The sequence below is a fragment of the Pseudophryne corroboree genome, chromosome 7 (genome assembly GCF_028390025.1).
Source record: "Pseudophryne corroboree isolate aPseCor3 chromosome 7, aPseCor3.hap2, whole genome shotgun sequence".
In the NCBI taxonomy this organism is placed as follows: domain Eukaryota; kingdom Metazoa; phylum Chordata; class Amphibia; order Anura; family Myobatrachidae; genus Pseudophryne; species Pseudophryne corroboree.
Window position 1 is genome coordinate 242,801,630 of NC_086450.1, and position 12,811 is coordinate 242,814,440.

The 12,811-nt window shown below is 43.8% G+C and overlaps 1 protein-coding gene across 1 annotated transcript in view; it reads right to left on the reverse strand.

Moving 5' to 3' along the window:
- ADCY5 (adenylate cyclase 5) overlaps positions 1 to 12,811 on the reverse strand; it is a 984,560-nt gene that overhangs the window by 32,247 nt on the left and 939,502 nt on the right. Inside the window, exons 18-19 of the mRNA XM_063934061.1 lie at positions 5,866 to 6,129; positions 5,432 to 5,636 (exon numbers count right to left, since the gene is read on the reverse strand). Of these exons, the coding sequence (XP_063790131.1) occupies positions 5,432 to 5,636; positions 5,866 to 6,129 (469 nt within the window). The remainder of the gene's footprint in view (positions 1 to 5,431; positions 5,637 to 5,865; positions 6,130 to 12,811) is intronic.

Here is a 12,811-nt window from a genome sequence, read left to right on the forward strand (position 1 = left end):
GAGAATTGCCCATACTCGTTCTCGTTTTACCCTTTTGAGAACTCGGGGTATGAGTGGGAAAGGTGGAAAAATTTAAACCTTTCTATAACACCAAGGAAGTGTCAGTGTGTCCACTCCCTCTGCTGCTGGATCTCTTGTCCTGGACACATATCTGGGCAACTGATGATTTTGTCGAGACGCCATTATGTCCACCTGAGGTAGACCCCATCTCCTCACCACCATGTCGAAGACCTGTGGGTATAGGCACCACTCACCTGGATGCATGTCCTGGCGACTGAGATAATCTGCTTCCCAGTTCTCCACTACCGGAATGAACACTGCCGAGAGGATGATGTTGCGCCTTTCTGTCCACAACAAGATCTTTGTGGCTTATTTCAATGCCATCTTGCTCTTTGTTCCTCCTTGATGGTTTATGTACGCCATCATTGTGACATTGTCCAACTGTATCTTCAAGTGTTGACCCCAGACTAGATCTTCGGCTAAAAGAAGCGCCTTGTAAACTGCTCTCAGTTCGAGAATGTTTATGGGTAGCCTGCTCTCCTGTAAAGTCCATTTGCCCTGAAACTGATGTTTCTCTAGGACAGCACCCCAACCTCTGAGACTGGCATCCGTTGTGAGAATCCTCCAATCCCAAATGCCGAATCTCTTGCCTGCTGCAAGGTTTTCGTGCAGCGACCACCAAATTAAGGAGATCCGTATCTTTGGTGGAAGTCGGATTCTTCGATGCAGGAGCCAGTGTGACCATGCTCCCTGAGCAATAAGGTTCATCTGGAATGGTCGGGAGTGGAGTCTGCCGTACTGAAGAGCCTCGAAAGATGCCACCATCTTCCCGAGAAGTTACACACAGAGGTGCAGGGAAACCGTCTGTGTCCTTAGTACCTGAGCCACTAGCCTCTGTAGGTCATGGATCTTGTTCTCTGGTAAGAATGGCCTCAATCTTACTGTGTTCAAGATGAGACCTAGGAATTTGATCCGTTGCATTGGCATGAGGTTGGATTTCTGGAAATTCACAATCCACCCATGTTGAATGAGAAATTGATGAGATGTCTGAGCATCCTTGATCAGTTGTTCCTGAGAGGAGGCCTTGATCAGGAGATCGTCTAGATAAGGTATGATCGTGACCCCTAACTATCCTGCCACCATCATTGCCATGATCTTCGTAAAGATTCTTGGGGATGATGATAGACCGAATGGCAGGGCCCTGAATTAGTAATGATCCTTCACCAGTGCAAATCTTAAGTAAGCTTGGTGGGGGGCAGAGCCGGCACTAACCAATATGATGCCCTAGGCAAGATTTTGGCTGGTGGCCCCTAGCACCACCACTGGTTCCGCCTCTGACCTTGCACCTCTTTCCCAGCACCATCACCCCTCATCCATAGCAGTCTGTATTTTGGGGTTTATACCCCCCTATATTTTAAATAGGAACAAATCGCACATTTGGCGCACAGCCCAAAAAGGGATGTGTTTTGCTGGCAAGGGGCATGGCCAGACAATAGTAACCCCAATTCCAATTACGCCACACAGTACTGCAACTTTATTCACATTTGATCATGCGATAGTGTCCATAATTCTTATTACATCCCACAGTAGTATCACTTTACCTTAAACGTTACTCCTCACAGTAGAGCCCCTTATTCACATTACATCACACTGAATTGCTCCTTATTCACATTACACCACACCCTATTGCTCTTTATTCACATTAGACGACACAGTAGTGCCCTTTCTATACGCAACGCCACATAGTAGAGCACCTTATACACATAATGCCACACAGTAATGCCCCTTACACATGAGACACATTATTAATGTCCTTATAAACATAATGCACCTTACACATTATGACAACCTTTATTAATGCCCTTTTACACATAATGCCCCTTACACATATGTTGCACATTATTAATGCATTTTTACATGACACACATAATGCTTCTTACACATATTCTGAACACTACTGCACAACCAACCCACTCACATGCACACAGCACTCACACTGTGACCTCTGCCTCTGCTTGCATACAGATGTGTCCTCATAAATCTTGCCTCAATACTAACGTCGGGCACATTTTTTTTATAAAATGCATTTTATTTGCATTGCTATGTGGCTAGGATGCACAAGCAGTTTCTGCTGATTAAAAGGATATGCAGCATGCCTATACAGGGGTGGTCTTCTGTATGCCGAATGTCGGGATACCGGCGCACAGTATACCGGCGCCGGAATCCCGACATCCGGCATACCGACAACTATTCTCCCTCGTGGGGGTCCACGACCCCCCTGGAGGGAGAATAAAATAGTGTGCCCGCAGGGGGCTCCTTTGCGCTCGCCACGCTGTCGGCATGCTGGCGGTCGGGCTCCCGGCGCCGGTATGCTGGTCGCCGGGAGCCCGAGCGCCGGCATACCGTATGACACCCCTATACAGTATACTGTGTGAGACTGTGGCTGTATTTGCATATGAAATGCTACACACAGAATATAGGCATGCCGCATATCATTTTAATCAGCAGAAGCTGCTGATGCCTCTAGGCATATCAAATGCCCTAGGCAATTGCCTAGTTTGCCTATGCCTATGGCCGGCGCTGGTGGGTGGTCCAAATCGGGATATGAAGGTATGCATCCCTTATGTCCATGGATACCATGAACTCTCCTTGTTCCAAACCTGCAATTACCGACTGGAGTGATTCCATCTTCAATTTGTAGACCTTTAAGAACTGGTTTAAAGCTTTTAAATTGAGTATTGGTCTGACCGTCCCGCCTGGTTTTGGCATGACAAAAAGATTCAAATAGAATCCCGTTCCTCTTTGAGATACGGAGGCTGGTATAATGACCTCTGATCGTAGCAATTTTTGAATTGCTGTCAGAAGAGCCCTCGCTTTCTGAAGACACCGAGGCAATCCTGTTGTAAAGAACTGACTGTGAGGTCTCTGTTGTAAATTCAGTCTGTACCCCTGGGAGATAATGTTGACTATCCAAAGGTCTGGTGATGTTTCGGTCCAGATGTCCCGAAAACCTTCCAGCCGTGCATCCACCAAGGGGGACCCCAGGTGAGCTGGGAGACCATCATGCCATGGTCTTGTCAGCAGGTTTATCCTGCTTTTTGGCTGTTGCGTGTGAGCAGCCTCTACCTCTGCCACCACGTGCTTGTGCACCGTAGCCTCTTCCACGGCCTCGAAAGGACTGTAACCTGAATGAATTAAACACTGGTCCCGAATAACCTCTCCTAACCTGTGGAGTGGTTCTCGTATAAGGAGTAGGAAGAAAGGTGGACTTCCCTGCTGTAGCTTGTGAAATCCACTTGTCCAACTCTGGACCGAAAAGCATTTCTCCCCCAAAGGGGATGGCTTCTACCGCCTTCTTGGTGTCAGAGTCTCCTTGCCATTCCCTGAGCCATAAAATCCGTCTATCCGATATGGCCGATGCGGAGATGTGTGATGCTGTCCTGCTAATATCCTTTGAGGCTTGAAACAAGTATGAAGCTGATTCTCGAATATGTTCCGCCAGTTGGGTAATCTCTTCCAAGCTATTTTCCTCCTCAATAGCCTGTACAATATGTCCAGACCATGCTCCCATGGCCTTGTTAACCCAAGCACAGACGATCGCAGGTCTCTGTGCTGCACCCGCTGCTACAAAAATTGACTTTAAAGCTGTGTCAACCTTACGATCTGAGGCATCCTTTAAAGTCGTTACATTAGGTATTGGTAAGATTGTCTTTTTTGACAACCTTCCGAGTAAAGCATCCACTATTGGTGTAAAGGGTAACATACTTGAAACCTCTTTGGAAGTTGAAAGCGTTTATCAGGCTGCTTCCAAGCTTCCTCCATCTGATTTTGGAGAGCTCTAGGAATGGGAAACACAGCTGAAAGCGGTTTCTGGGATTCGAACAATTTAAAATCCTCTAGCTCCTTAACTTCTTACACTTTAAAGTTCAGGATCTCCTTTACCAATTCAATGAATGAATCAAGACCCGTGACTGCCGTGTCCTCCTCCTGACAATCGCCGTCTAGATTGGTTTCAATCAACTCACCTTCTTCTGTATCATGGATAAGACCCTCCTCCTCCTCTGATTCTGGTACAATAAGAAGAGGCCTTTTAACTGCCTTGCGGACATTTGTTACTGCTTGTGCGGGCGGCGTTAACCTGATGAGAAATTCTTCCATCGTCTTTGAGAATCCCGCAGCCCATTCCGATTGCTGCTTGCGGGATTCCGCCATCTCCTCGGAGATTCTATCTGCAAGGTTATCCTCCCATGACCTAGACGGAGCACTGCTCCCAGGTGGAGCGTCCTTGTCTAAGCAGGAATCGCACACCCCGGAGCTGCCAACCTGCGTGCTCTTCTTGTTACATTTCGTGCAAACATAATAGGCCTTGGAAGTCTTGGTTGGTGCTTTCAACTTGTTGACTAAACACCTTACCAGACTGCGTCACAGCGCTTTCACCCTTTAAACTAGGAAGAAAAAGACTGTGATAGATGACGGAAGCAAAAGTTGTTGATTTGCTTGGCTGGAATTATTTTATATATTTATATATGTATGTATGTATGTATATATATATATATATAGATAGATAGATAGATAGATAGATAAAAGCAAAAAATAATATTTTTTGTTTTTACACCAGCCGACTTGCAACCGTCACACACCCAACTGTAAGTCAGCTACGGTGTTAGAGTTGGCTCCACTTGCTTCTTCGTATTTTCTGCAGGATCTTTGTAATAGAGTTCCTTTGAAAATAAATCATAATCATATTATATTTCAGGAGATCCTCATAATATTCATATATAACATTTCAACAGCAGAGGGAGCGGTTAGTACAATAGAATTCCCTGTCTTACTTGTTAACCTATAAGAGGGGGAGGTTCACTCCTTGCTCCTCAGTTTTGGCGCCTGCATGAGAATTTTAAGATGGCCACCACTGAAAAATTCTGGACACTTCATTAGGAGGGGGATCTTTCACCGGTTAGCCCCACTGCCTACACTATTGCATTTATCAAGCTTTTGCTTCCATCGCTGAAGAGAGCCCTGGTACTGTGTTCTCTTACTGTATGTGCGCTCTTGATCCCCGCCTCCCGCGGCTGAGGAAATCTCCTCAGCCGCGTGCTCACTGCAGCGTCTCTCCTCCCGCTCCCCGCCTCCGGCGGCTGAGGGAATCTGCTCAGCCACGTGGCAATACGAACTCCTGCTGGACGGCGCGCACCGGGACCGCTCTTATAATTAAGGAGCTCAATGCCCCCACGTGCTGTACCCCCAGTACAATTTTTCAAACTGAGGGATGAGGGGCGTAAAAGGGGAGGAGCCGGCTGTACAAACAATGCTAATTTTTAGATTGTGCCACACCTCCGGTTGAAAGTTTCACACCCCTACTATATAAAGCTGTTCCAGTGTCCCCTAGTGGATGAAAGAGAAATATTGTAATCTGAAGTGATCTACTCACCTATCTTCATCTGGAAGTTGTTGAACGAATGTTCATTGATGTATTTCATCTGATCCATCAGTCTCATTGCAAAATCTGCTAGTGCTTTGATATGCGACTTTCCAGCCTTGTCGTAAGTTGTGTCATTGAGTCCTGAAGCCGCCATGTAGGTACTGCCGATGGTCTTAATCTTTTCCAACTGCCGAAACTCATCTTCGCTGATGATCTGTGAAGTGGAATTAATGAGCAGAGATGGTTGGTGTATAAATTAGACTGAACATAGATGTTTCTCTGTCCTGGTACAATATGCAAGTGGCTGATGAAACTATGGAAATCTGCAACATGCCTTCTGTCAAATAAATACATAAACTGTGCAATTATTTCAGGCTTTGTGTGGATTTAGTGAAGAGGAAGTTTATTCTGTAGGACAGTTTTTCTCTATGCCCTATTCTCACCTCATCAAAGTCAGCAATGATCTCATTGAGAAGCCGCAGACACTCCACACCTTCGTTGTTGGCTTCTAATTCCACATAGAACTCTGAGAAGTTGCTGATGGATGCAAACATGACGGCCACACACTCGCAGGACTGGTAATACAGCTCGTCATTACGCCTCTCTCGCGCCAGGAAGTGAGCTGCTACGTCCTTCGGAAGAATGTTGTGGAGTAGACGACGGTTGTAGGCCTGTAGTTCCTCCATCTCTTCCTTTTCCTCTGTGGCCTAGAAGATTAAGATCTATAGTACATGAGTAAGACAATTCAGTCCTACACTAGACCTATAGAAGACGTGAAAAAAAAAAGCCAGAGCAAAATTGATCCATCTCTAATTTCTCTGGTTCTCACATTATAGTGAATTTGGTGAGATGATTACGTATTAGCTGCTCATTGGGGGCTTCATTCTGAGTCTCACGCTAATCTAAAAGTAGACATGACTCGATCTCTCTGTCCATGAAATGGGCATTTATTCGAGTGACTCAGAATTAGGCTCAGTATGCAGTGATGTTTATGAGAAAACCCAAACCCCTGGTCATTGACTTGGGTGAGTAAAAAATGACCTTGCTATCAACAATCTGCAATACAGCATACAGTATTCATTTGTGTAAACTGAATTCTTTAAAACATCAATCAAAGCAAATAATTTAGACCTATATTGTGGTGCCTTTCCACGATTACTAAATAGTCCCAGAATTTTATCATACAGTTTTATTGATTTTACCTTAATTCTATTTTAAAATTCTCATATTATACTTTAATTTCTTCCTGTTTTTTCCCCTGTTATTAATTTAATGTCAGGATTGTAAGATGGTTTCACCCTGAGTAAGATGTAGATTCCCAACTATATGAGGGGGTGATGGCAAATTTACTAACATAGCATAGACATGGACTGGAACTTTTCTTACAAGTAATTTCAGTAACTACTGTATAATTTGCATTGTGCACTATAGGGTTGAGGTATCAATTTGGGGGTCAGAAATTATTTTCCACCCTGTGAGATTAATTTGGCATAATTAGACAATGAGAACTTGATTTTACCTTCCACTGCATCAATTAGATTTTAGGAAATGTTCTCTTTTATAAACCTGAATTATAATTAATATTTAACTTGCAAAAAATGTAATTATTAATTTATATAATATACAGTACTAGAAAAGACTATCAGGGGCATATCTAATATTATTAACCCCTGCGAGTTACTTTACAGACTTCCACAATTTAGCTTCATACAAAATTGTGCCAGTTTGGGGGGAAAGCAGGCCAGGAGGGGTGCCAGATATACGGCGTCGGTGCTGGATTTACAACGCTGCTGCAACGACAACTCGCATGCTTCGTCTACTGTTTGATTCCCTTAGTCTACACAAGGGGTGGGGAACCTTTTTTCTACCAAGGGCTATTTGGATATTTATAAAATCCTTCGGGGGCCATACAAAAATTATCAACTTAAAAATTGCCCTGCCCCCCAGTAGCTATGTCCCCAGTAGTTATGCCCCTTAGTGGTACTGAGTGCACGCGTCAAAAAATGGTTGTAGCCAATTAAAATGGGACTTGATACACATATGCCCCCAATAGTGCAGTGCCAGATACACATATGCTGGTGCAGTGCCAGATACACATATGCTAGTGCAGTGCCAGATGCACAAATGCCCCCGCAGTGCCAGATACACAAATGCCCCCACAGTGCCAGATACACAAATGCCCCTGCAGTGCCAGATACACAAATGCCCCTGCAGTGCCAAATACACAAATGCCCCAGCAGTGCCAGATACACAAATGCCCCCACAGTGCCAGATACACAAATGCCCCCACAGAGCCAGATACACAAATGCCCCCACACATGCCCCCCGACCCCACTGTGCTGCTCACCGCTGCTGTGTGTTAGGGGAGGAGAGCAGAGCAAGCGCCTCTCCTACCCCTTAGTGCTCTGTCAGGCGGCTGTGGCGTGTCTCAGCTGTCAGGGCAGGGAGGAGAGGGCGGCTATGTCGGGCGGGTGGCGGCGTGTAGGACCTTAAACCATCCGCCGGTTCGTGAGCCAATCAGAGCTCGCGGACCGACAGCGGTGGCTCCTGATTGGCTGTCGGTCGGCGAGCTCTGACTGGATCACAAACCGGCTGCTATATGAGATCATACCCACCGCTGCCGCCGGACATAGCTGCGCTCTCCTCCATGCGCTGACAGCTGAGACACAGCAGCGGGTGGGCGGGAACAAACGGCTTTGCGGACAATGATGCTCTTTATTTTGTATGGCGGTCACTGTGATGCTCTATGTAATATACAGTATGGCAATCTCTCTTAATTACATTAATTATTTCTATGAATTACATGGTGGTCACCTCACTTTCCCTGTATTATATGGTGGTCACTGATGCTCTCTGTAGTATATGGTAGTCACTGAGATCCTTTATGTATAGTATGGCGGCCACTGCAATGCAAAAGTGAAGATAGCCCAGAACCACAGAGTAAATGCAATACAGGTTGAGTATCCCTTATCCAAAATGCTTGGGACCAGAGATATTTTGGATATCAGATTTTTCCGTATTTTGGAATAATTGCATATTATAATGAGATATCATGGTGATGAGACCTAAATCTAAGCACAGAATGCATTTATGTTTCATATACATCTTATACACACAGCCTGAAGGTAATTTTAGCCAATATTTTTTATAACTTTGTACATTAAACAAAGTGTGTCTACATTCACACAATTCATTTATGTTTCATATACACCATATACACACAGCCTGAAGGTCATTTAATACAAGATTTTTAATAACTTTGTGTATTAAACAAAGTTTGTGAACATTGAGACATCAAAAAACAAAGGTTGCACTATCTCACTTTCACTCAAAAAAGTCTGTATTTCGGAATATTCCGTATTTCGGAATATTTGGATATGGGATACTCAACCTGTATATGCTCGCACCTTAATGTAATGGGTTTTGCCCTCACGCTACAAACATTTTAAACATTTCAGTCATTATTATATTGACATACTGTATGTATTCAAGCAAGACAAGGGTGACTACTATCTACTGAGGGGGGTGGGGGGTTGTTGACTGAGTTGAATATTTGCCATAGGTGACAAAAAGCCCAGCCTCAGTTAGGTGTCTGCACACAAATTGCTCAAGTAGTCTGGCGGCAAAGGGTAGGAAAGTGGTAGAGTTGTAGAGAGAGACTGGATTGAGGGATGTTTTATTTATTCTCTTTATTTATGACAGCAGAGAACATACATAGTGAAAAAACAAACAAAGAAAAAGCTGAACATCGCAGATGATCGACATACAGTAAGTACAGGGAACAAAGGGGGTAATTCGAAGTTGATCGCAGCAGGCAATTTTTTAGCAGTTGGGCTAAACCATGTGCACTGCAGGGGGGGCAGATATAATATGTGCAGAGAGAGATAGATTTGAGTGTGGTGAGTTCAATCTGCAATCTAAATTGCAGTGTAAAAATAAAGCAGACAATATTTACCCTGCACAGAAACAAAATAACCCACCCAAATCTAACTCTCTCTGCAAATGTTATATCTGCCCCCCCTGCAGTGTACATGGTTTTGCCCAACTGCTAAAAAATTTCCTGCTGCGATCAACTTGGAATTACCCCCAAAGGGCCTGATTCCCATTTGGCAATTCAATGGTTTACGTACAAGTTCTGCACATGCAGATCACTCACAGTCCCCCCCCTTAGATGCATGCTGCGACATTTGGGGGGTAGCAACTGGGACTGTTCTATAGGAGTGCCGATCCCAGTGTCTGCGCTATTGGATGCTGGCAGGAGCTATCTGCTGCAGCAATTGCATTTTTGTTGTACGGTATTGCACAGCAGCTTCTCTGCAGCCATGCAATGACATACATTTCAGAATCAGGCCCAAAGTGTGGCAGTACGGATAGTGTAATGGATAGCATTACTGCCTCACAGCACTGAGGTCATGGGTTCGATTCCCACCATGGCCCTAACTGTGCGGAGTTTGCATATTCTCCCTGTACTTGTGTGGGTTTCCTCCGGGTACTCCGGTTTCCTCCCACAATCCCAAAAATATACTGGCAGTATAATTGGCTCCCAACACAAATTAACCCTAGCGTGAATGTGTCTGCGTGTACATGCGATAGGGAATATAGATTGTAAGCTCCACTGGGGCAGGGACTGATGTGAATGGGCAAATATTCTCTGTAAAAGCGCTGCGGAATATGTGTGCGCTTTATAAATAACTGGTAATAAATAAATAAAGTGCGGAAAACATAATACAAGTTAAATACACAAACACAACAGAACAGTCATTCTGTAATTGTCAAGCAGAAACTGACATACTGTATAAGAGAGAACTACCTGCATGCCATGATATCAGAAACCATAATATGTTAGAAAAGAAATGTCTAACTGCTGGTTTTTAAGAAGAAGGAAAATAGGGGTACATTATAAGCAACATCGAATATCAGATGATCCATAGAAGAAAGGAGGAAAAACTGAGGGTCTCCTCTACGGGACAAAGCACAGCAGAGTTCTCTGAAAGGAATGCTCACATTGTTTCAGACAAGGGTCGGTTGTACAGGGTAAACCATGAATGAAGGCGCTAAAGTCATGGGATAGCAGAAGGTAAAGGTAATGGTAGGTGGCGCCACCGTACTGTGACATTTTGGAAATGCCCAGACCTGAATCAGTTGTAATCTGGCATTTTGTGAGTCAGTTTGAACACCTGCTAGGCTGCTCATGGCAAGGCGACATGAATTATTGGAGGACATTCCATTTCCGAAGTTGTGTGAACATTCAACATTCCTCAATCTATGGTGTCACATGTAACATAGTAACATAGTATCTGAGGTTGAAAAAAGACAATTGTCCATCGAGTTCAACCTATTTGTGGTGTCCTCTGCATGATGATTTGACTAAATAGTAACTATAATGCATGACTATGCACCATACCCCTGGATATCCTTATCCAATAGGAATTTATCTAACCCATTCTTAAAGGTGTTGACAGATTCCGCCATTACAACTCCCTCGGGCAGGGAATTCCAAACACGTATTGTCCTTACCGTGAAAAAGCCTTTACGCCGTATTGTGCGGAATCTCCTCTCCTCTAACCTGAGCGAGTGTCCACGAGTCCTCTGTGTTGATCTAACCAAAAACAGGTCCCGCGCAAGCTCTGAGTATTGTCCCCTTATATATTTGTAGATGTTGATCATATCCCCTCTTAGTCTCCGCTTTTCCAATGTAAACATGCCTAGTCTTTCAAGCCTTTCCTTGTATTCCATCGTCTCCATGCCCTTAATTAGTTTGGTCGCCCTCCTTTGTACCTTTTCAAGCTCCAGGATATCCTTTTTGTAGTACGGTGCCCAGAACTGTACACAGTATTCAAGGTGTGGCCTCACTAGTGATTTATATAATGGGAGTATAATACTCTCGTCCCTAGCATCAATACCCCGTTTTATGCATGCTAATATCTTATTAGCCTTCTTTGCTGCAGTCCTACTTTGGGTACTACTGCTTAGCTTGCTATCTATGAGGACACCTAAGTCCTTTTCCAGTACAGAATCCCCTAGTTTTACCCCATTTAGTAGGTAGGTGTAATTTTTGTTCTTGTTACCACAGTGCATTACCTTACACTTGTCTGTGTTGAAGCGCATTCTCCATTTGGCTGCCCATGCTTCTAATTTAACTAAGTCGTTCTGAAGAGACTCGGCATCCTCCTCTGTATTTATAGCCTTACACAATTTGGTATCATCTGCAAAAATTGACACCATGCTCTCTAGACCTTCTGTTAGGTCGTTAATGAAAATATTGTACAATAGCGGTCCTAATACTGAGCCTTGCGGCACACCACTTAGCACTTCAGTCCAAGTTGAAAAATATCCATTAACCACAACGCGCTGCTTCCTATTATCTAACCAGTTTTTGACCCAAGTGCATATTGTGCTTCCTAGCCCTGATTCTTGTAGCTTGTATATAAGTCTCATGTGTGGTACAGTATCAAACGCTTTGGCAAAGTCTAAAAAGATTACATCCACGTCTTTACCCTGATCTAGGTTTGCGCTTACTGTTTCATAAAAGCCAAGTAAGTTGGTTTGACAGGATCTGTCCTTCATAAACCCATGTTGATTCCTTTTAATGACCTTATTGGTTTCAAGGAACTTCTGAATACTATCTCTTAGAATACCTTCCAATACTTTCCCCACTATAGATGTAAGACTAACTGGTCTATAATTACCTGGTTCAGCTTTGCTTCCCTTTTTGAATATAGGCACTACTTCCGCTATACGCCAGTCTTTGGGAACCATACCTGATATAACTGAATCCTCAAAGATCAGAGATAGCGGTTTTGCCAGTTCAGAGTGAAGCTCCATTAGAACCCTTGGATGAATACCATCGGGCCCTGGTGATTTATTAATCTTTAAATGTTTTAATCGGTGACAGACTACTTCCTCGCTTAAATAAGTACCTATCAGTGTGATATTGTCCTTATTGAGATTGTGTGTCAGTCCCTGAATTGGGTCCTCTCCAGTGAATACTGTTGAAAAAAACTCATTTAGTGTGTTCGCTATGTCATTATCATTTTTGCTTAAGACTCCCAACGTGTCCTTCAAAGGGCCTATACTCTCCTTTTTTAATCTCTTGCTATTGATGTATTTAAAGAATTTTTTGGGATTTGCTTTGCTTTCTTTTGCTACTAGTTTTTCAGTTTCTACTTTAGCCGCTCTTATTTCCTTTTTGCAATTTTTGTTACATTCCTTATAGTGCTGAAATGACTCTGCTTCCCCGTCAGATTTGTATTTTTTAAATGCTCGCCTTTTCTTGCCCATAAGTTCCTTAATCTTTTTGGGCAAACCCCATGGAAGGCATTACGACCCACTGGACAGCGTAGTGGCCAACTTCGGTTGTTTAATGATGATGAGCCCTGGCTAGAATTA